This window comes from Alosa pseudoharengus, unplaced genomic scaffold (assembly GCF_046254945.1).
Source record: "Alosa pseudoharengus isolate Yale_2024_CS ecotype anadromous, Long Island Sound unplaced genomic scaffold, YU_APseudo_1.1 YU_APseudo_1.1_scf_9, whole genome shotgun sequence".
Taxonomy (NCBI): domain Eukaryota; kingdom Metazoa; phylum Chordata; class Actinopteri; order Clupeiformes; family Clupeidae; genus Alosa; species Alosa pseudoharengus.
In genome coordinates this window covers 7,844,883-7,867,482 of record NW_027468881.1, presented here as the reverse complement: position 1 = coordinate 7,867,482, position 22,600 = coordinate 7,844,883, and the positions used below count along the sequence as shown (strand labels likewise).

At 41.8% G+C, this 22,600-nt stretch overlaps 1 protein-coding gene across 2 annotated transcripts in view; it reads left to right on the top strand.

Annotated features, from left to right (window-relative positions):
• The window catches only part of cntn3a.1 (contactin 3a, tandem duplicate 1), a 67,716-nt gene extending 47,867 nt beyond the window's left edge, over positions 1 to 19,849 (top strand). For both annotated transcript variants that reach the window (XM_076275988.1, XM_076275986.1), the window contains exons 11-22: positions 4,565 to 4,692; positions 6,758 to 6,933; positions 8,190 to 8,307; positions 9,457 to 9,615; positions 10,947 to 11,096; positions 11,488 to 11,558; positions 11,873 to 12,107; positions 12,725 to 12,840; positions 13,424 to 13,610; positions 14,154 to 14,266; positions 18,211 to 18,379; positions 19,758 to 19,849. In XM_076275988.1, coding sequence (XP_076132103.1) covers positions 4,565 to 4,692; positions 6,758 to 6,933; positions 8,190 to 8,307; positions 9,457 to 9,615; positions 10,947 to 11,096; positions 11,488 to 11,558; positions 11,873 to 12,107; positions 12,725 to 12,840; positions 13,424 to 13,610; positions 14,154 to 14,266; positions 18,211 to 18,379; positions 19,758 to 19,849 — 1,714 coding nt within the window. The remainder of the gene's footprint in view (positions 1 to 4,564; positions 4,693 to 6,757; positions 6,934 to 8,189; positions 8,308 to 9,456; positions 9,616 to 10,946; positions 11,097 to 11,487; positions 11,559 to 11,872; positions 12,108 to 12,724; positions 12,841 to 13,423; positions 13,611 to 14,153; positions 14,267 to 18,210; positions 18,380 to 19,757) is intronic.
• Positions 19,850 to 22,600: the final 2,751 nt, after the last annotated feature.

Genomic DNA, 22,600 nt, shown 5'->3' with positions numbered 1-22,600 from the left:
ATAATGCACATTAATTTGAATGGATTGTTTTTTTTATTTATTTCACTCTGAAAGACACAATAATCAGCTGACCCTTTGCACCTTCCTTTGAGAGAGAGCCCTGGGCTGTGATGGAGTAGTTAAGTTCTTTAGAGTTTTATCCCAGAGGCATATTGATTTGAGAGAGAATGGCCAGGACTCCTCAAGTGGCTCCTTTGAGAGATTGGTTGGACTCTGAGCTGTGGCAAAGGCCTTGAGCCATCCTGAGGTTGGAGGAAATCATTAGTAACAATCACTCAGGGTAGAGGCTAGGTAAACACACACACACACACACACTCTCTCTCTCTCTCTCTCTCTCTCTCTCTCTCTCTCTCCATCTCTCTCTCTCTCTCTCTCTCTTTCTCTGTGCCTCCCACACATGTGCGTGCGCACACACACACACACACACACACACACACACACACACACACACACACACACACACCAACACGTTTTAATCCATTGAGGTTGTGGACGATCTTATCTCATTGAGACAGCATGATACCTCTTCCTCTCGGGGACACAAGAAAGCAAGAAGAGGTCAGTAGGGAAGAAAATAGAAAATGAATGGTTGTATACCCCACATCCAGGGAAAGAGTTCACCATTCACCCTTTAAGTTCTCATCTCTCTCTCTCTCTCTCTCTCTCTCTCTCTCTCTCTCTCAAAGATGCAAAACACAGGTGTTTGTCAGTGCTTTCTCTTCCTACACGGCTTTGTTCAAGATAAAAAAGCAGCCTGATTGCGCGCTGCCTGTCATGATTAAATTGGGATAAATTTGTTCTCGCCATACAATTTCTTTCCCTTGTACGACTTACTGTAATCACTCATCTCAAACTCAGCCAGGTGTTTCTACGGAGAGGTTTGAGCGTGTACCAAACTCAGCGCCTCCTCGTTTCAAACCTGTCAAAGGTGTAGTCCGTGATCCAGATGAGAGGTTGAGCTCAACAGCCAATCAAAAACACCCTTGTCTTTTGTGTATCGCCAATCAAACGCTAGAGCACAAGCTCCGCTTGCTATTGATTGGCTGGAGTAGTTAATGGCTCCAAGCCACTTTGTATCCCATTTACAGAACCAGAACTTTGCATGAACGCCAGTGTTTTGTTTGTTTGTTTGTTTGTTTAACCAACACATACACACACACTGAACTGAGAGCTATATCATGTGAAGAAATTTGTCTGAATTTGATGAAAATTCAGAATTATGGAATGATTATAATCAAAGACTACACCTTTAATACAAAACTCATAACACACACACACACACACACACACACACACACACACACACACACACACAGACACACACACATTAGTAATTGTACTTTAGCCATTTGTCTGTGTCCCAGCTTAATCATACAGAAGTGAGACAGCCCCAACACCGTGCTGTGACAGACTCCCTCAGGGCCCTCACGCTGAGAGCGCTGCCAGCCAGCCAGGCTCGCCGATTATTAGGTGGAGGTTGTGTGACTCGTCTGATCGGAGATTAATTGCATTAATTGCATTAGCGGCTTTTTTGCGGTGTCACACGGTAATCCATCTTATCCCTGGCAGTAAATCAGCTTGGGATGCGCTATCGAATCCTGACTTTGCCTCAAGCAAAGTTATTGAGTTAATACTGCAAGACCAAAGGCATCTGTTTGTGGCACTGATGTCCTGATAACCAGCTGGAAGGCGCTCAGGCTAACCTGAATGGCATCGGTTTGTGACTGTAGAGGGTCAGGAGACTTCAGTTGTGTTTCAGCTAGCACCTAATTTCAAAGCAATAGATAGATAGATAGATAGATAGATAGATAGATAGATACTTTATTGATCCCCAAAGGGAAAATTCAAGCAATGTGTGCAAGGATTGAACATCTGTATACCCTGATGAACATATATGCCACTGTGTGGGTCTGCATTGTATGCCATGGTATGACCTTGTCATCCATAATGTGCTGAATTATTTTGAAAGTGTATGTATCATTGTCACAGTCTCAGACCATAGTTTCTCAGTTCACAGAATTTTACAGCTATATGTGATTTTCTGAAATCACATCTGAAATGCCAATGTAATAACTATATTTGACTAAATCACGTGAATCGTGAAAGTCGATTTGGGTTTGGCCTCCTTTGGATACACGGCAGGCCCCTTTCAAAAATAGAAGCTTCTTGGATTCTATCCCCACAAATCCTACCCAAGCTGCACTGGGGGCACCCTCACCATTAATGTGACGGCGGAAATGTAACTAATCCTGTGTTCAGGTCTCTGGAGTTGCTCCTTAATCATACATCCTCCGCACTGATAATAATATCTCATATTGCCACAGAATTAATTCACTTCCACAGTGCATGTCTGCATGAGGAAGAGTCTGTAAAAGCTTTGGCCTCCAAGCCAAAATAAGTGGATAATGAAATATCAGAAATTTCCCAGAACTTTTTATTGGGTTTTAAAAATGGCATTTAAAGTAATTGTTTTTGTGGATTTGCCAGTTTAACAGCCTGTCAGCCTACTTTGGACACAACTATAAATGTGACATAATGCATTTTTGTGTGAGTGAAATGCATTAAGCAGCAAACAGAGCTCAGAGATGATGGTTAAGTCAACACCACACAGAGAGACAGACCAAAAGAAGAAGAAAAAAAGAAAGAAAGCAATCTGAGTTGACATGAATGTCAGGGGCGAGACGTGTGTTTTTTGCCGCTTGCAATCCTTCACCTATTGACTGGCAAATGTTTACCCCTGAGGCTATTCCTTTTATTAACCCCACACATTTTGGTGACAACAATATTGATAGTTAGCACTCTGGGGAGGTGGAGGCTGCGGAGTTGAGGCAGTCGGTGTGTTTTAATATGGAGGCGGGATGGCCTCTGTGCTAACACCCCAGCTGCCTGTGGATTTGCTGCGAGACAGGTTGTGCGTCTGTTTACGGTCCAGTCCTGCTGCTAGGATTGCTCTCTCCGCTTTATCCATGTCTGGATTATTTTTTTCAGTGGTGGCCTCCTAGTTATTAACGAAGAAGAATGTGGTCAAGTGGTTTCTCTGTCTTTGTAACCTAAAAGGTTTTAACATGCTTGGTCAAAGGAACATGAGTTTCTTTATTTGGCGCAGTAAAATAAGGCCTTATTTCTGATACTTGTGCTGCCTCACCAGATAAATGCATTAAGGGCAACGAGACAGAGGAGTAGTTGAGGAGTAGAACATGTTCTCAGGTAGGCATGGGCAGAACCGTCTACAGTGGAGGTTTTAATCCTCCTGCAATAGAACTCGCTGATTTGACATGGCATATCACTGTACATCTTATTTGTATAATTCTTGTGAAAAAGACAGAGTCAAAAGGACAAAGAATGGAAGAAAGAAAACAAGAAACAGAAAGAAATAATGAACAGGCATGAAATGAATGTTCTTTCAACCCCTATTTTGTACAAGCTCTATCAGTCTCCTCTCTCAATGGAGAACCAGAGTTGTAACAATTCATTCTCTATTCTATGGCTCTGAGTTTTTCCTGTATAATTTTTCTCACTGTCAGAAAGTCACTTAAAAAAACATGTATTCTACGCATTCTTTCTCCCTGTCAGTCTGTCTTCTTGTTGTTTGGAGATACATGACCTTCAACCACTGCATGAAATTATAATGGCTCTCACCGAATACTAGCCCAGAGGAAATAAAAAAACATCTTCAGAGCTCAGAAGACAATGTCTTGGTAGAAAGGGAGAAAGAAGGATATAACACTAATTTAGAGCCAAACAGTCCCCTTCAATTTATACTCTGGGCAGATCTGTCTAGACATGCTGTTATTTTCCCCTCCTTTTTGAAATTGTGTGAAATCCCTCTGAATTTCCGGGAGTGATTTCCTTTGTTCAAGATAAATTCTCTCTCTCTTTGCTAATAGCCATGAGGGTCTTGTTATCTTGTGTCACAAGATTTCTGACATTTTTCTCTTTCCATTTAAATTAGTCCTGAATTAAAAATCTAAACAGTCAGGGGTTGAATGAGAAGCCCTCCAAGGGAACGCACCTTACATTATCTCCTTCCTTTGACAACCAAACAGTAGACCTTCATTATCTTAATTAGGTTATAAATGTGGGAAGTTTGCTTCAGGCCTGAAAAGTGAACAATCAACTGCCTGGTACTATTTAGCTAAGGCCGCAAATTAGAAAGTGAAGTGTTGCACACATATTTAGACACTTTCTGTCTGTGAGAATCCGTACAAGGTACTGTAGATCAAATTGCCTTGTCAGACTAATTTGTTGTCCTTTAGTTTGCAGATTGATGTTTATTGTGCAGTTTGTTCTGGTGTCTTGATGGCCTCCTAAATACTCAAAAGTTGATATTTAAAAATGAACATTGTTATGTCCAAACAACATGTGCATTAGCGTGTGCTTTGTGTGTGTATCATAGCAGCTAGACGTGAGATGCATATCCTAGCCATAAATTGATAGCGCTCTCTCTTTCCCCATCTCTATGTTATGTTCCTCAGACCAGTAGATTGTGTTCCTGTCAAATTAGGCTATACAGAAGCCAAGCAATTTCAGCAAGGGCAGGCAATAATTTCATTTTATTTTCCAGAGTCTCTGTATTGGATAATGGAAGTCTGCGGATATCAAATGTCACCAAATTGGACGCTGGGCTCTACACGTGTGTGGCCAGGAACCAATATGGCATGGCAAGCAGCGCGGGGACTCTGGTGGTAAAAGGTACTGTAATTGTCTCTCAATTATGGCTTAAAAACGAAGCAAGTTGTCAGTGTTCTTCAGGATTTCCTTTTCCATTAGCACTGTCTTTGAAGTATGGAGCAATATTCCAATTATGCCTCTCTCTCTCTCTCTTTCTTTCTTTCTCGTTCTCTTTATGTGTGTGTGTTGTGCGTGTGGGTCTGTGATTGTGTGTGACTATTTTAAGAAACGGTTTGAAGTCGTGTAATCTTGTATAGTGCCGGCAATATTGGACAAATTCTCCCGGGAATGTGGAATCAACCGCTAATTTTAGTGTGTAATACCTTTATACCAGCTCTCACTCCAAAAATGTATATGCAGTCCAAGAATGATAGAGTTTAAATTAGTTTTCTTACTCCTTGGAAATGTGTAAATGTCCCCAGAAGTTTGTCCTCATGGCAAGCATTGCGTAAGTAACCTCACCCCCACCCCCCACCCCCACCCCACCCAATCCCCTCAAAAATGTTCAGTTTTCAGACGGTGAGGTGTCGTATAATTATTTTAATTGCGTCCATCTTTGTGAGTAGATGTCTGATTTGTTTGGCTTGCATTCTCAATGCTGTTTATGTTTTATCTCTTGCGCCTCATGCATAATTCATCGTTTTTTGGGCGAGAGAAATAACTATGCTTGGTTTGATTAAGGGTTCAATCCATTTGAATCAATCCTGTCTGAATTGTTGGTGACTGCTCAAGCTCTTAAAAAGCACAAAGTCAACAATGCCATGTTAATATGCTGTTTGGTGATTCCATTTCATTTTTTGTTTTCTTGTTTTCAATATCTGTTGGAATTTTGCAAGACTGACTGCATCCAATGTGTATGTAAGTTTAATTTGGCAAGTTCTTGTTCTTTTTGCAGAAAGCCCTGTTGAAGTATTAATGCGGTCTGAAAATGATAATCATCGAGGAGGCTTTTCAGTGCAGACAGAATAAAACGATGACCATTAAATAAATATTGCCCCCACTTTGAATTAATGATAAAACAGAGCACAGACTGCAGAGAATAGGACGCGCCTACAATATTGAACATTTGCACTCATAGTTTACGGTCCTCATGGAGTGTGTGTGTGTGTGTGTGTATGTGTGTGTGTGTGTGTGTGTGTGTGTGTGTGTGTGAGTGTGGTGAACAGTCCACAGAATTATTTAAGGGTTATGAATGCAAACAGATGACTAAAAGCATGTCACAAACTTGCATTTATTACTTTGAAAAGTCTATCTTCCCATTCGATTAACTATGTCAAAGTAGGATAGTTGTTGCATGTTTCTTGTTGACAGCACAAAGTCAAAATGAGCAATTGCTGTAATGGTCAGGAAATTATTATGTGGAAGCTTGATGGTCATGTATAATTCAGTGGACACTTAAGGCCCTCTTTGTGATACACCAGAGGGAAGGAATAAAGACGCCCAACCGTGCCCAGACAAAGATGGCGTATTTCCTGAAAACTCACACCCTGCTGAGCCTCCTCTCTGTGCACAAGTGGTGTGGAAATGTGTGCTGTTTATTGTGGCTTTTGAAAAGAGGAATGCACAGATGTTGATTTGGCTTGAGTGCTGTGCTTGGTGAACTGCCTCGGAAACAGAGATTGGGTGCAGAAACGCAGACATATAAGAGCACAGTGACATCTAGTGTTGCTTTTCGGTTAGCACAACGCAACCTCATACTGTCAGCCTAGTCAGCAACCTAGAAATTTCGAAAGGACATTTAACGATTAATCGTCTCAGGCATGAGTTCCTCCAGGTTGATGCGCCGGTATACAGCTATTGCATTTATGTTGCTCCTTTTGCCTTCCCTCTTATCCCTATCTTATGACATGTACTGTATGTCTCTTTGCGCTTCCTGTCCTCTGCCACACTGTTTTGTTGAAGTTACATCATTTTGGCTGCAAATTGTGATAATGGCAATAAATCAAACTGAATTTAATGGAAGTGTTAATAAAGTACAATAGAAAGTGTCTAAATATTTGTGAATGTGCCCTTTGAGTACCGTGTCGACATGTACTGTATGCAACTGATATACATGCATTTCATGCATTTTTTTTTTTCCATGCAGAGGCCACTGTCATCACGACCAAAGCAGCGCAGGTGGACGTGACGGTGGGTGAGAGTATAGTACTGCCCTGTCAGGTCTCCCATGACCCCTCACTGGACGTGAAGTTCACCTGGTTCTTCAACGAGCTCATGATCCAGTTTGGAAGCCATGGCGGATACTTTGAAAAAGTTGGCGGAGTAAGTGATTGTAAACCATAAAATCTACATAGCTATACAGTACACACACATCCCAGTTCACTCTCATAGTGCAAAAATATCTCTACACCGGAAAGTAAGCGAATCTGTGCTCCGAAGAAACCAGAGCACTCAGGTGACTGCAGAACCTCCCGTCCTTTACACAATAATAGCTAAAGTGAAGCCAAACTCAAGCCATCTGTATTCTACACAGGATCCGGCTGATCATGCAGGAGGACTGAGATATGATGACCCTCTGCCTTTTTTGTCGGGAAAAATGTTATGTGTCGGGCCAGTATTTACAAGCTATATTATGGACACAAAGACAGATGTACCTGCTTGCAATGCCCACTTCCCTCCTGTAGGGGGTGAGGGTTAAAACTCCAAAACAGGGCATCCTGCAAAACAGTGGGTTTACAAAGCATATGACACTCTATCGATAGAGTCTAAAGTCTACACTTTGCACACATATTAATTAGACTTCTTATAAGAATTTAACTGAAAGGAGTGTTTTTTAAATAATGTTGCTTATTCAAATCTGCATTAAAACAGTGTAAATAGCAAGAGTTTTTTTTTTATATAAACCAGCACGCATTCTCACCTTTTCCTAATGAAATTCAAAGAATTACAATAACAATTATTATTTATTAGATTGGTGTCATAAAGCAATTGAACTGAGTCTAAGTAGAGTACCTCTACAGTCAATCAGTTGGCTCAGTTTCACTCGTTAATTCAACAGATGTGCGACTGCTAATTTGGAAAATAAAACTAAAAGTTCTGATGAGCAATTAAAAGTTTTGGAAAACCTATTTTGAGGTTTAGTTCCATCCAGTGTCTTAATTGGACATCATCACAAATTAAGCAATTTAAGTTATAAATCACATCAATCTTAATAAAAAAAAAACATTTGAAAGTGTTCTCATTAAAAGCAATAAAGCCACAGCATAATGGTATGTTATGTGCACAGTGTGTACATACAGTAGGATACTCTCTATTTACTGTAAGAAGTATTGTCTGTTTAAAGGACTGTATTGTATCAAATACTTGTGGTGTTGTCTAGATTAGATTTTAAACATTGTTGTTAGAGCTCTTTGAAGTTTGTATTCATAATACCTTTCTCAACACGTTGTACACTGTTTTTGTCTTCTATTTTATGATGTTGTTATACCCATAGAATAGTAAATAACACTATGTAACATAGACAGAATTAACTAGCGAGTTTAATATGTTTTCCTGTGTACGACTGAATTACTCTACAGCAGTCTGCGGGGGACATTATGATCCGTAACATCCAACTGAGGCATGCTGGGAAGTACACCTGTGCCATCCAGACCAAAGTGGACAGGGGGGCAATAGCCATTGACGTGGTGGTTAGAGGTACAGCTTTAATTTCAGTTAGTTTATACCACTGTTGTTGAGGTGGTTGCACTGTCTATTAACCCGTCCATTCATCGGCTCATTGGCTTTGTGTGGTAATGGTTGCAAGCAGCTTAATGCTCTCGGTTAATTCCACAATTAGAACAGTGATTAAAAAAGTGCATTGTTTCAACAGTGGTCATTTAAACGTGTGTTCATCACATTAAGTCATTCAGTGGATACTCCTCAAGCTAAAGTCATTTGTAGTGTAATAAAGAGCTGTGGTTTATCAGCTTTTCTCACTCCCAGAGGATCCACTTTACAGAAGGCCTGCCATCTTTACAGCAGCGCTGCAGAGAAGTGGCAGTTTCACTCTTTTCTTTGAGGAACTTTTTATACTCTTTAAAGCTTTTTATACTTTTCCATGGCTAGCAAATTACAACGTGTCTAGGCAAGGCAAGTTTATTTATATAGCACATTTCATTGATCGGGCCAATTCATTTTCTTTACATAAACAAAATAGTAAAAAATAATAAATACAAGCATATGCAAAGGGCAATATATTTGGCAATATATACTTCTTAATTTATCTTAATTTATTTAAAAAACAAATAACATTTGTTAATTTATCTTAATTTGTTTAAAAAATAAATTACATAAAATTGAATAATTAAAAGACATAAAAGACATAGGTTGTGTTGAATACACTGCTGTATCTGTCATCATACAATATAAAGCCCGCCTCATGCCAGATGAGCAATTGTGATTGGATCCTGGTTTTTTGGTGATTTGGAAACGGCCGTCAATACTGTAGGTTCCTTTCCAGGCGGACCTGAAGAGCACATTCAAATTTACTTAGATTTGTCTGGGTTCACCCAGCTAAAGCTGAGTGAGAACCCATTGTGTTTCTTCCCTTTCTTATATTTATTACAATGCATCTTCTTTCCTCTTTCCACGTGAGTCTATAATATACAGTATAAAATAACATGGTAGAAAAGTTCCGAAATTCAGCACACCTGCTCTGCCTTGACATAGAATATATTTGATATCTGATTTATCAGGCTAACGCTGGTTGCAATAATCTCAGGCAACCAGATTGGTGAAGTACTGCAGCACATGTCTATGTGCACATCATGTTCACATTTCTCACACATGGCTCACCTTCCTCAGGATCCCCTGGCCCACCATCAGACCTGCAGGTAGACGAGGTCACAGAGACCACATCGTCCATCTCCTGGAGGGCTGGGCCTGACCACCACAGTCCAATCCTCACCTACATCATCCAGGCCAGGACCTCCTTTTCTCTGGGCTGGCAGGCAGCTAACACAGGTATGGAGCTCAACTGAGACCCAGTACAGGCATGGCTACTGCTTTAGACTTAGACTTAGGGCTATGGTGTCACACCACACTATCCCTGACCCTAAATCTGGACCAGTGGCAAGTGTCAAGTGGCAGATTTGCACAATAAGGTAGAACAGTGTTTGAATGAATCAAATAATTTTGGTTTGACCGTTTTGTTATGCTTTGCTGCTGCCACTTCTGTATTTTTAATGTGATTCCCCCTCTCCATAGAGGGGATGTAGAAACCCAAACTCAATTAAAAGCTGAATCCTTACTTATTAAAATTACTGAACATGTCTATGTTGCATAGCAACCATGTAGTCTATTACTAGTAATTTATCTCTGCCGAACTGTCTCGGTATTTAAAATTGGGAGCTCATATTAAGCTACAGAATATTCACAAAAGCTCGCCTTTGGGGCTACTGTTTTGAACACACACAGACAGATGTATGTGCATGTTTAAGGCGGTTGAGCAAGTACTATTCAGGTATTCAGGTATAGGTGTAGAGCTCGGCTACAGCCTAATACAAGCCACCCCATTCTCTGTGACTGCCTCTGGGCGACTGTTGAACACACACTCAGCTAAATGCATGTGCATGTTTTAGCCAGTATGGCAAACCATGGATTACCGGTAATTACTCTCTGAAGGACTATTTACCCAAAGGGGATGAAAGCGGGCTCAGAATACGAGGGATTAGTCGGACAGCGTTAGGTCGTGCCCAGGCGTGTTCGCCGTGGGGCCCCCGGTTAATGAGCGCTGAAGGGGTCGACGTGCTGGGGATACCGCATCAGGAGCTGGCCCTGCTTGTCTCCACATCCACCACAGGATTCTGTCGCCAGTGCAGGTTTATTATACGGATTAACACGGACAAGTGAAGCCACGAAGAGGGCATGCTGATGTGTGTGTGTGTGTGTGTGTGTGTGTGTGCTTTATTGATAGGAATAACGCAGCTTGGATCATATTGATTATGGGATTTCAAGCAGTTGTTAGCAAGCTAGTTGTCAGCCTCACAGCATGCCAAGGCTTCCTAAATACGAACTGGTGTTCTCTGTCTACTTAATACTTAAAGTATTGTGAAGAATGAATCAGTTCATAAAAAAGAAAAAGAAAACATGCCTTTCTGAGATGTACTTATGGCTTGGAGATTAGGTTTAGTTTCAGTCGTAGTTAATTATGTGTGTAACAGTTTCTATTTGAGAATCGCATTACATTTCGAATTCAACATGAATGAATAATTAATTAAATTCCTTGTATTAAAGGCTCTCTGTTGACTTTGTTGAGTAGTTCACACATCTATTCTGATGTGACTTCCTATCAGTCCCGAAGCTGTTGGGAATTGGTCAGCTGTCCGCCACGGTCACCGAGCTCAACCCATGGGTGGAGTACGAGTTCCGGGTCCTGGCAACCAATGCCATCGGGACAGGAGAGCCCAGCAAGCCCTCAAAAAAAGTCCGGACCAAAGAAGCACGTATGTGGAGAATGACAGCTCCATCTCTTTCCTCTTGCATGATTGGTTATTATAACACTATAAAAACTACAAATCCAGTGGTGGCTTGAGACTGAAGTCAGGCTAAAATCAGAACAAAAACTAGATGTTATGTGTTTTTAAATGCTGTGTACATACTGCGAGTCATGTGTTTCTGGTTATATTTTAATGAAGAGAGTGAGAAATAAATATGTATGACCCTTATGATATTGCTACAGCAAAACATGTGGGATGGTTGAAGACTTTTGCTCAGTACTGTATGTCTTTGTCTATGTTTTTTTAGAATGTTCATTTTATTGATTCACTTCTTGACTGCTAAGCACGTTTGTACAACATGGCTTGTCTTGACTTCAACATGTGTTTGTTTTGCCAGTGCCAAAGGTGACCCCTACCAGAGTGAGTGGAGGTGGGGGAAGTCGATCCGAGCTGGTCATAACTTGGGAGGTAAAATACCATGAAGTATTTATAAATTAAATCAAATATAATATTTACTATATAGATATCAAATAACATATACACAGTAATCAGATAAATTGAATATTGTGTTTACAAACCAAGTGTTTGTGTGTGTGCATGTGTGTGTGTGTGTGTGTGTGTGTGTGTGTGTGTGTGTGTGTGTGTGTGTGTGTGTGTGTGTGTGAGAGAGAGAGAGAGAGAGTCTGTCTGTCTGTTTGGCAGTCTGCATGTGTGCATATATATCCCTGTGTGCCTGTGTGTGTGTGATTGTTGTACACCATGTGTTTTTGCCCCTCTGTCAGCCTGTCCCGGAGGAGCTCCAGTGTGGCCCAGGCTTTGGCTACGTGGTGGCCTTCCGTCCTCACGGGGCACAGGGTTGGATGCAGGCGGCGGTCACCTCCCCCGACGCCTCCAAGTACTCCTTCAGGGACGACAGCATCCCACCCTTCACCCCCTACCATGTCAAAGTGGGCGTGTACAACAACAAGGGGGAGGGACCATTTGGCCCAGTGACGACCATCAACTCTGCTGAGGAAGGTTGGGAAAAAAACCCTACTTTTACCCTAGCTTCAAACTCTACTTCAAACATAACTTAGTAAAGTAACAGCATGCTGGCATTTACTTGCAATGAATTTTAAAAATTAATTTAGGTATTTATGACGGTATAAGCTTATAATAATAATAATAATTATTATTATTATTGTTGTTGTTGTTGTTGTTGCACAGTAATAGAGAAGAGTAAGTCATTATCAGTCATTCTTCTTTATTGCTGTATATGGTCATGTACCATATAAACCATGGATGAAAACATTATTTGTTTTTCTGCTGAGGGGTTTTTGGAAAAGGCTAATATCACATGCTTGCTCGGTTAGTGGCAAAGTACTGTAGGAATCCAATGCCGATTGGTTAAAGGCTGGTCCAATTTCATTTAAATTTCAATGTATTCAAAGTCTACGCTAATCCCCAATGGAGCGTGCAGGCTACTACAAACCATATCCATAACAAATATGAATGGGAAGGCGGTGTTTACTAGTCTCAAGCATGAAAGCTATAATTAATTTGAAGCATACAAATATAGTTTATAATCATATCAAAGCATAGAGTAATGTAGCTAATTATTCTCTTCGTGGGTTGTATGTGTTTTGAATACCCAGAGCCAACTGAAGCGCCTTCTAGAGTCCGTGCCAAGAGTCTGTCCTCGTCTGAGGTGGAGGTGTCCTGGAAACCCCTGCCCTGGAACACCACCAAAAGACGCATCATGGGCTATGAGGTAACATCTATATGTTATTACTTTATAAAAACCAAAAGCACAATATTCAGAGTCGACCAAAAAAAAAAACTTTAGTAAGTTTCCCTTTGCTTTACCTTTTTTCATTTTGTACATTATGCCTCTCACATTGATTAGACTGTGCCTTTTATCCACCCCAATGACTTCCTGACTGGTGCTCCACTTGCTTGTGCTCCCTCTGGGGCACGCTTCACAAGGCCCATTGGCCCCATACACATGCCCCCTTGACACGGTTTAGACAGTGTAGGCTGGACAAGTTACTCACCATCAGTGAGAGTAAGATCAAGCAAGAGGCAAAGCTTACTTACCACCGCTGTGGTCACAATGGGGCGTGTCCTATTACTGAATGTGAATCCTTATCAATCGTGTCAATTTTATTTGCCTGGACTTCCGTAACGGTCATGTTGGTAAAACGTAACTTGATCCGTAACTCACAACATGCCATGTTGGGTCTTTGAATTTGTGGGAAATAAGCCTGGAAAGTCCTTCAAAAAGTCCTTGAATGTGACGTTGAAGAAAGAATGGGAGGCCTGGTGATGTATGTGTGTTGTGTGTACGCCCCCAGCTCAGGTACTGGGAGCAGGATGCGACGCAGGACATGGCGAGTGTGGTGCGCACCGTGGGGGACCGGGCGTTCGCTGTCCTCCGCGAGCTGGACGGAAGCAGCACCTACCTCATCAGCGTGCGGGCGTATAACAGCGCCGGAGTGGGCCCAGACAGCTCCGTGGTCAACATCACCACCAAGAAGCCCCGTGAGTGTCGCACCCCACGCCTAAACACACTATCCAATCAGAAAACTCCTGTGCAAGTCTCAAATCCACTAGCGGTAGCCAATCAGAAATCTCCTGAGCTCTAGTGTACTTCAACAACATTGTATCTGTTTAGATTAGCCTTTACTCAAGGCAAGAAGAGGATTGCAGCACTTGTGAGTGTTTGGGTGCGTGCATCTAACTGAGTTTTTCCATTTTGTGTGTGTGTGTGTGTGTGTGTGTGTGTGTGTGTGTGTGTGTGTGTGTGTGTGTGTATATGACTGCTCAGGGAAAGTGTGCATTACCCAGCTACACCAAGCCTTCCTCAGGAAATTGCTCTCTCCTTCTTTATCTCTCTCTCTCACACTCTGCCTCACTGCTGATTTGCATTTCAAAGCATCCGCACCTCAAAAGCACCTGACAGCACACTCTGCGCTCAGCAAGGCCAGGGAGTACAGATGTGTACTAGAGCTGTGTTTTATTCCCCAACTCTTACTTTTACTTCTTCTTCCATTTCTCCCTTTTTCCCCCCCCCCGGCCACACAGCCCCGAGCCAGCCACCGACTAAGGTCATGTGGAACGCATCAAACTCCAAGATCATCCTACAGTGGGATCACGTCAAGGCCCTGGAGAACGAGTCTGAGGTGATGGGCTACAAAGTAAGACCCAACCACCACCAACACCACCCCACCGCCACCCCATCCTGTGCTGCGCACTTTTCATTCCCAAAGAATCTATACAGCAAGCAGCACTTTTGCGGACAGACATAATGTAATAGCCCTGTGCAATTATGTAACGCGCTTTGGCGTATTCTTGAGCTTATCAATTTTTCGCTCAATTTATAAAGCCTTACACACATCAAAAGGCCCTGGCATGGGTCTCCTTGGCCAGCCCGCCCATGCCATTTGGAGCACAGCTATAATTTCCCCCCCTCAGAAGCTGAAAGGGCAGCTCTGTAATAGGCCTGCGTTGTGAAATCAACCCCCTGCCAGCCACAGAGGGATTGCTGGAGAAATGGCTTTCTGAAGTGATCGGCCATGTTTATTGGAGCACCGTGGCGCGCTGAGGGCGGGACCGCTTTGTCACGCTGACAGCACCATTAGGCCGTGTTTAGGACCTCTGAGAGGGAGGCCAGGTACCTCAGGTCTGCCTCTTATAGCCAGTGGATGAGAAGCGTCTGCAGATGCTAGTGTTGTTGTTGTTGTTGTTGTTATTGATTGGTCTCTCCAGCTTCAGCTGGACCACAGGACCACTGACTGTCTATGTTGTTGTTCTCATTTTTGTTGTTATTGTTATTAATAGGTCTCTCCAGTTGCTGAGAGCTTTACTGTACTGGGAGTTGAACATGTTCAGATTGAATTTGGGCTTATCAAGGGAAAACAGGGTTGATAAACTCTAGCTGATTGCCTAAATTGGTGTTACACTGTACTATGACAGTGATTAATATGTTACTTAACTGGAGTTTGTGCGGCCTCATATAAACGGGCCGCATTCACCGACACAGGCCGAGGTTAAATTATGACCAATGGCCGTGGGTTTTCAGTAGAGGAATACACTATGGTCATTTGTGGCCATAAAGAGTAGAAATAAACATTAGTGCCTCTGTGGCCAAATATGTGAAAGCAATTAGGATAATTTAATTATAGCCCACATATGGGCTTCCGGTCTGAAATAGACCCGTTGTTGATGGTTTTATTTGAACAATCGAACAACCCCTGTTGAAAGCACCAATCAGGATTAATTATAATATTTGTAGAACATAAGTGGTAGGTTGCACTTTATAGACATTGCTGAGTATAGATGAGATGTGTAGCCAACACATAGGATATTCTTTCACACCAAGTAGGAAAATCAGACCGAGCTTGTAATAAGTGGAGGCCTCATGCTACTTTTTCAATACGGGTAGTATGTAGTGTTATTATACTGTAGTATTGAGCTCTTCCAGTCATCTGCATGCTCCTCATACCCTCTGTAAAAAAAGAAACATGGATATAAACAATATTTGGTAAATGTTTTTACCATCTATAGCTTTTTTGTCTTTTAATGTTTTATAATAAAGGACGAATCTAAATGACTAAACTCATTACAAATGTAATAAATGCATGTATATTTAAAAATGCTGTGGCTGTTAAATGCCATGGAAACACAAGAAATGGCAAAAGAATTAGTCAGAGAAAGAAGCACCTTGTTGCTGCATATCCTCCAGTGTTTTTGCTCAGATGTACAGTATCTGTGTACGGCTGGAATACAGAATGTCTCCTCTGGTAAAATAGCCATGCACCATGGCCTGCTGGTTAGAGAATCGGACTTGTAACCAAAGGGTGGCCGGTGGGATGACTGGTAGGGAAAATGTGGGTGGGAGGAATGATTGAACAGTACCCTTGAGCAAGGCACCTTATCCCCAACTGCTCCCCGGGCGCCAGAGGGCTCAAGGGCTGCCCTCTGCTCCGGGTGTGTAGTGTATGTGTGCTCCTGGTGAGCTCACTGCTCCTAGTGACTGTGTGTGTATGTGTGTGCATGGATGGGTTGGGTGAATGGGTTAAATGCAGAGGACAAATTTCCTTCAGAACAAAGTAAAGTAACTAACTTAACTTACAAGGTTGAGCTGACAGTTCAACCGTGAATGGCATTGAATATTTGGCCAAAGCTATTGAATTCCCTTGGATGAAAAATGTAATATTATTTCAAAGAGACCATGGGGATAAGCTGAAGGATTTTGATTTGGTGTAAAAAAAAAATACTACAAATGGAGGACATGCCAGATTGATTTGGTTTGGGAGCTCTTTACTGCATGGGTTTATATATATATATATATATATATATATATATATATATACAGTTAAGAACAAAATTATTCATACCCCTGGCAAATATTGATGTAATGTTGATTTTCTCTTGACCAATATGTTTGCTCTGACTGAAAATTACACTGCCACATGCCAAAAAGTTGTAAGACAATGTGGTAGAAACATTTTTTTATCTTTTTTTAACATTTTTATGAAAAATGGCATGTTCAAAATTATTCATACCCTTTTTAAATAATCAATGGAAACATCTTTATTTACCAACAAAGCTCTCGAAATGGTTCTTATAGTACCTACCAAGCCTCTCCATATCTCCACAATGATTTTAGACCGCACTTTTTTAACAGCAATCCGGGTTTTGAGGCAGGAACGATTATTTGCCATCATTTGCCATCACTTGGCCTTGTGCTAACCTTTTTGACTGATTGAGGTCTGGACTCTGGCTGGGCCACTCTAAAATGTTGACATTGTTCTCTGTTAACCATTTCTTGCCTTGTTTAGCTGTATGTTTTGGATCATTGTAAGGTTTAATGGTCCAATGATGCCTATTGGGGCAGGTCTCTTGGCACACTGCCTGATCTTTTCCTCCAAAATCTCAGTGTAGCCTTTTGCTTTAGTGTTACCGTTTACTTTGAGAAGGTCACCAGGTCCCCCTGGTTGAAAAACATCCCAAAAGAATACTTTTCTAACCCCCACAATTGAAATGGACATGTGTCATTGGAATTTAATGCTTATTTTTTATGCCAATCTCAGGCCATGTCCTTGAGTCAAAAAGAAATCCAGCGAAAGCTAGATTCTAAAAAAGAAATCCAGCGAAAGCTAGATTCTAAGTCCAGCTGTGCCCTTATAAAGGTTAAGCTGAGTTGTGCATGTTTGGAGAAGAGTGATCCATGATCAGCATCCAAGATGACCAAGTGATCCATTTTTAGATGGAGTCAAAATTTCAACCACCAAAACACCATCCACAATGTGGAGAATAGCTATAGAAATGTATTCGTTTTGGGTGTTTTTCAGACAATGGAACCTGGTAAACTTCTCAAAGTGAACGGTAACACTAAAATAAGGGGCTACATTGAGATTTTTGGTGGAAAAGATCAGGCAGTCTGCCAAGAGACCTGCCCCAATGGGCATCACTGGACCACTAAACCACACAATGATCCAAAACACAGCCAAACAAGGCAAGAAATGATTAACTGAGAACAATATCAACATTTTAGAGTGGCAGAGCCAGAGTCCAGACCTCAATCTGTCAAAAAGTGAGCACAAGGCCAGAGTGATGGCAAATAATCGTTCCTGACTGAAAACCCGGATTGCTGCTAAAAAGGTGTGGTCTAGAATCATTGTGGAGACATGGAGCGGCTTAGTAGATATTATAAGAACCATTTTGAGAGTTGTTAATGCAAATAAAGATGTTTCCATTGATTATTTAAAAAGGGTATGAATAATTTTGGACTTGCCATTTTTCATAAAAATGCTTAAAAAAAAAGACAAAACGATAATTTTTTTGATTCCATGTTTCTACCACATTATCTTACAACCTTTTGCATGTGGCAGTGCATTTTTAGTCACAACAAACATATTGGTCAAGAGAAAATCAACATTACATCAATATTTGCCAGGGGTATGAATAATTTTGTTCTTTATTTGACAGGACACTGAAGAGTGGACAAGGAGATGGGGAGGGGCTCGGGGGAATGAACTGAGGTCGGACTTGACCCTGGTTTGCCGTGGGCCCTGGGCACGTTTGTGGTACTGGACATCAATTGTATTTGAGTATACTGTCCTCCTCCTCCCTGCAGGTGATGTACAAGCAGAACCGGCAGGCCCGGCCCAGCGTGGTGGAGACCAACGGCACGTCCCTGGAGCTCTCGCTGCCCGTGGACGAGGACTATGTGGTCCAGATCAAACCGGTCAGTGAGGGAGGTGAGGGCCGAAGCAGCAGACAGATCACCATCCCCCGGGTAGCAGGTAGGAGGCCGTCCACTTTAACTGCGCTGTTAGCCATCCACCTACAGCAGGGATTCCCAAACTGTGGTACGCGTACCCCTGGTGGTACGCGAGCTGCTTCGAGGGGGTACGCGAGATGAAAAGGGCTATGGCGGACAGGTGTAAAATGAAAATTTTAAATCTTTTGTAATTAATTCATGAATAAATACATAATTTCGAATCAGGTCATAATGATATGGAAACATGAAATTAAAGGATATCATTTATAAACTCTGTATGTGTTCATCAAAAAAAAGTGCAGCTTATTAAACATGACGCCTGGAATAGCTAATAGAATGCGTTACTTTTGACGACGTGGTCCGTGGGGGGAAAGTTTTGCGGATATAACAGGTTTTTGAAAACAACAAAAACAGAAAGGAGGGAAGGAGCAAAGCTAAGAGTTATTTCAGATGGGCAAGAAAGGTAACATTAAGCTAGGCTTTACATTTAACAAACTAAAGGTAGCCTAAGTTTAGCCTTTCTAGGCTGTATAGCCTAATGTTGTCCAAACGAATACATCCTTGTCAGGCGTTGTTGTAGGCCTATTATAAGATATTGTATGTGGATGTATTTAGGCTACTATGCAGGCTACTTTTCATAATCATAACTTTTTAACTGACCAAATGCACGCACCTAAAACCGGGAAACGGATCAAATATCGTCAAGGGGGGGGGGGGTTATAGAATGCGTTATGTTTTTATGTGTTTATGTGTCGGATGGTGGGGGTACGCGAGCCGAGTCGGAATGTAGCCGGTGGTACGCGGGGGAAAAAGTTTGGGAACCGCTGACCTACAGTATCCCCCACTCACACTCCCCAATCTGTCCCCACTCTAAACAAGGCTGTGGTGGTTAAAGGGTTGGGGTGGGGTCTGCAATTCTAGTCCAATACACTGTTTGGTCAACTCAGCTGAATGTTCCTATATGGGATACTCTAACTGTTCTGTGTGTGTGTCCAGGAAATTAACCTTACTTGTTCGCAGTCCTGGCTCTTTAAATGTGAAACCAACATAGACTAAACCATTAACAAGCCAATCAAGCCTTTCAATAGTTTGGCTTTAGGAGCACAGAAGGCAAGGGGTGTAATTTAACAGTAATCTTGAAACAGTAACCTTTTACCAGAATTGCAGACATTGCCTTCAAATTAATTGCTATCTGCCCATATTAATTGTATTGTGGACTGACTGGGAAGGACAGCCATATGACTTAGTTTATTCCATTGCCTATTAAGCCACTGATAGTCAAAACATGTCAGAGTTTTTCACATTTGAAAATGTCTAAATTTGACATTTTTGTTTGTTAAGGCTACAGTTGTGCTGTTCTGCGCTCTCTCTCTCATTGTATGTTTGGCTTTTGTTTGCAGGGGCGCATGTGATTGGAGCGGCGTGGCGGACTCCCACGTTGCCGGCGCTGGTGACGCTGGCTCTCGCCCACACAGCCAGGACGTTGTTATGACAAAAGCCGCACAAGATGAGAGGCAAAACGAGACGCTAGAGAAGGAAGGCGAGGCACGGAGCGCTCGCTCATGGGAACTGGCCGAGAGCAGCCGCCGTCCTCATTAGTTTTTACAAAGAGCCTCATGAAGGAAGCTGCAGTACCCCCACCCCCCTCTCTCACCCACTCGCCACCATCCCACCATCCCTTCTTGCCCTGGAGAAATGATCAAAACTGGGTCTTGAGTCTGACCATACCAAAGCTGCTTTAAAGACTGCTGAGTAAGAATTGTGGCTTCTATCTCTTTTTTTTCATTCACATTGAAATTCCTCACAGGATTTTCCTGAACAAGGCAACTGAATGTACACAAGGATATACAGTACTGTGGAACCCAGCTTGGCCCTTTGAAGTCTAATTACTTGACTCTGATGGGTGGATTTAACACTTGTTTTTATTTATTAAAGGAGAACTGCAGATCAGCAGACCTATCCTAAGGGAACATTTTTCCATAGTATAACTGTGCGAAAAGGCCTTCAGTCAGTCCCATGCTTGAGGTGGCTGATCACTGCAACACAAATGACGAGAGAAAGGATGCAGAACTTGGGTGACACTGAATCATCATCACACACACACCCCTCTCTCTCTTTTTCTCTCTCTTTCTCCCTCTCTCTATGTCTGTCTCTCTCTTTCTCTTTATCACTCTCCATCGTGTAGAGTCTCTTACGTGACCTTTGACCTGTTCTTTTGTTGGCTGATTGTCCAGGTCGCAGAAGTGAACATGTATGCGGCCCTGTAACTGGATGACCTTGCCCATTCATTTCCTCTGGAGTTGTTGCAGTACACACATTAGGGCTGGTGTTTCTCTCCTGTTTGCTCTTCTCCCCAGTTCACAGCTGTGCTCCTAGGCTCTTTGGCTTCAGGCCTGTCCATAACACCCCACCATACTCAACCTGGCCCCTGGCTGTAAGTGGAAAGAGCTAAAGACATTAGTCCCGTGCCCCCCTCCCCCCCAATCCCTCAGCCATGCTGTGCCACCAGCTTCCCTCGTCAGTCCCGCAGGTCGTCACGCTACGCTGCGCTAGAGCTAGCGCGTGCCTCCTCAGTTCACACACTGTACATTTTATGAAATCCTCAGGACCCCAAAAAGAGCCTTAAATGTATCGCTATCGTTATCATTTTGATGACTGGTATTATTGTTGTTACTATTTGCTATTTGGAAGGCGTTCTTGGTATTATTATCATTCAGATGATTTGACTGTAACACAACTGGGTTCTTTTGTGTTTGCTTTCCCCGCCATGTTTTCAGACTTCAGTCGGTCAGCAAACAAGTAAATTGTGCAAGTTGGTTTTGCGAATGAGTTCTGCATTTGGCAGTGACAGTGACAGTGGTTTGTTTGTTTGTTTTTTTTTTTTTATTCGATATGGCTTATATGTTATTTTAAGTCCTTCGCTTTTGAGCATGAGCTGGCTGTGAAACATGACTTGGGAAAAAAAGAGAATTTGAATGACTCAAGTGACTTTTTACTGGAAAAAAATAAACAAAATGTGAGTTAAGTTCACGTTTCCTTTTTATCTACAGTATGTGTCAAGCAAGGCCTCTATATAAATGTCTGTAGGCACTTTCCTCTCCCACTTCATGTGAACAGTTATGACTGTTTATATGTCCTTTCCAATTAAATATTTTTAATTTCAGAAAAGGAAAAAAGAATTATGACTGCCACTGTAATTTCATCAGGAGCTTACGATCATTCTGCATTTTGTACCTGTGATTTCACAGTTGCTGCTTCTTCATTGGCCACAAGAGGGCAGAATGTGACTTAATGTTCATCAGTGGTCAAACCTGTTTCCTCTAAAGTTCAAACGGTACACTTTACTTGACGGGTGAGTTCATAACACATTCATAGCAGCTGTCATAAACTGCACATAAAGCATTCATGACTGTTTCATTAGACATGACTCAAGATTCATACCAAACCTTTCATGATGTTTAAGACAGAATGACGACAACTTGTCAAAATAAAAGTCCAACAATCGCAAAGCAGCATTGCCGTTTTTGATTCAAACCTTTTACCTGACACGTCAATCTGAGTCAATGGGCTACTCCAGTGCCAAAAAGACAGAACATGGTCAAGCAAATAATTTTTGTTTCATAAAAATGTATTTGTTTTATCCTTTGCAGATGATTTCTCATGTTTGGAATGTCCAACCGTTCCAGGTTACACAAATACGGGTCAGCTGAATAGTTTAGCTACCAGAGTTAAACTCAGTGATTACGAATAGCCTACTTCGCAACTTGTATAGTAAAGTGACATTCGTTGTAGACTTCATAAGATATTCATGAAATATTTACAAAGGCTGTTGAGAAAAACGTCAATGCTGCTTTGTGATTGTTGTCGTCGTTATGTCTTCCACATTCATGAAAGGTTTGGTATGAGTCATGTCTCATGAAACAGTCATGAATGCTTTATGTGCAGTTTATGACAGCTGCTATGAATGTGTTATGAACTCACCCGTCAAGAAAAGGACTATACTAAATAGAGTCAGAATTAGAATGCATTATGTTTATTATCTACTCAATATTTTATTGTGAGAACCAAAGTTATCTGTATGCAGAGAACAGAACCTCACTTGGGAAACCAAGTAGCCTAACAGAAGGGAAACACATCATGGAAATAACCACACACTGTTTTTGCCCGCTAAGTGTATGGACTCATTTATTTGTCTGATCTAGAGGGGGGGCAGAAACACTGTACATGTCACACACAGAGCAAT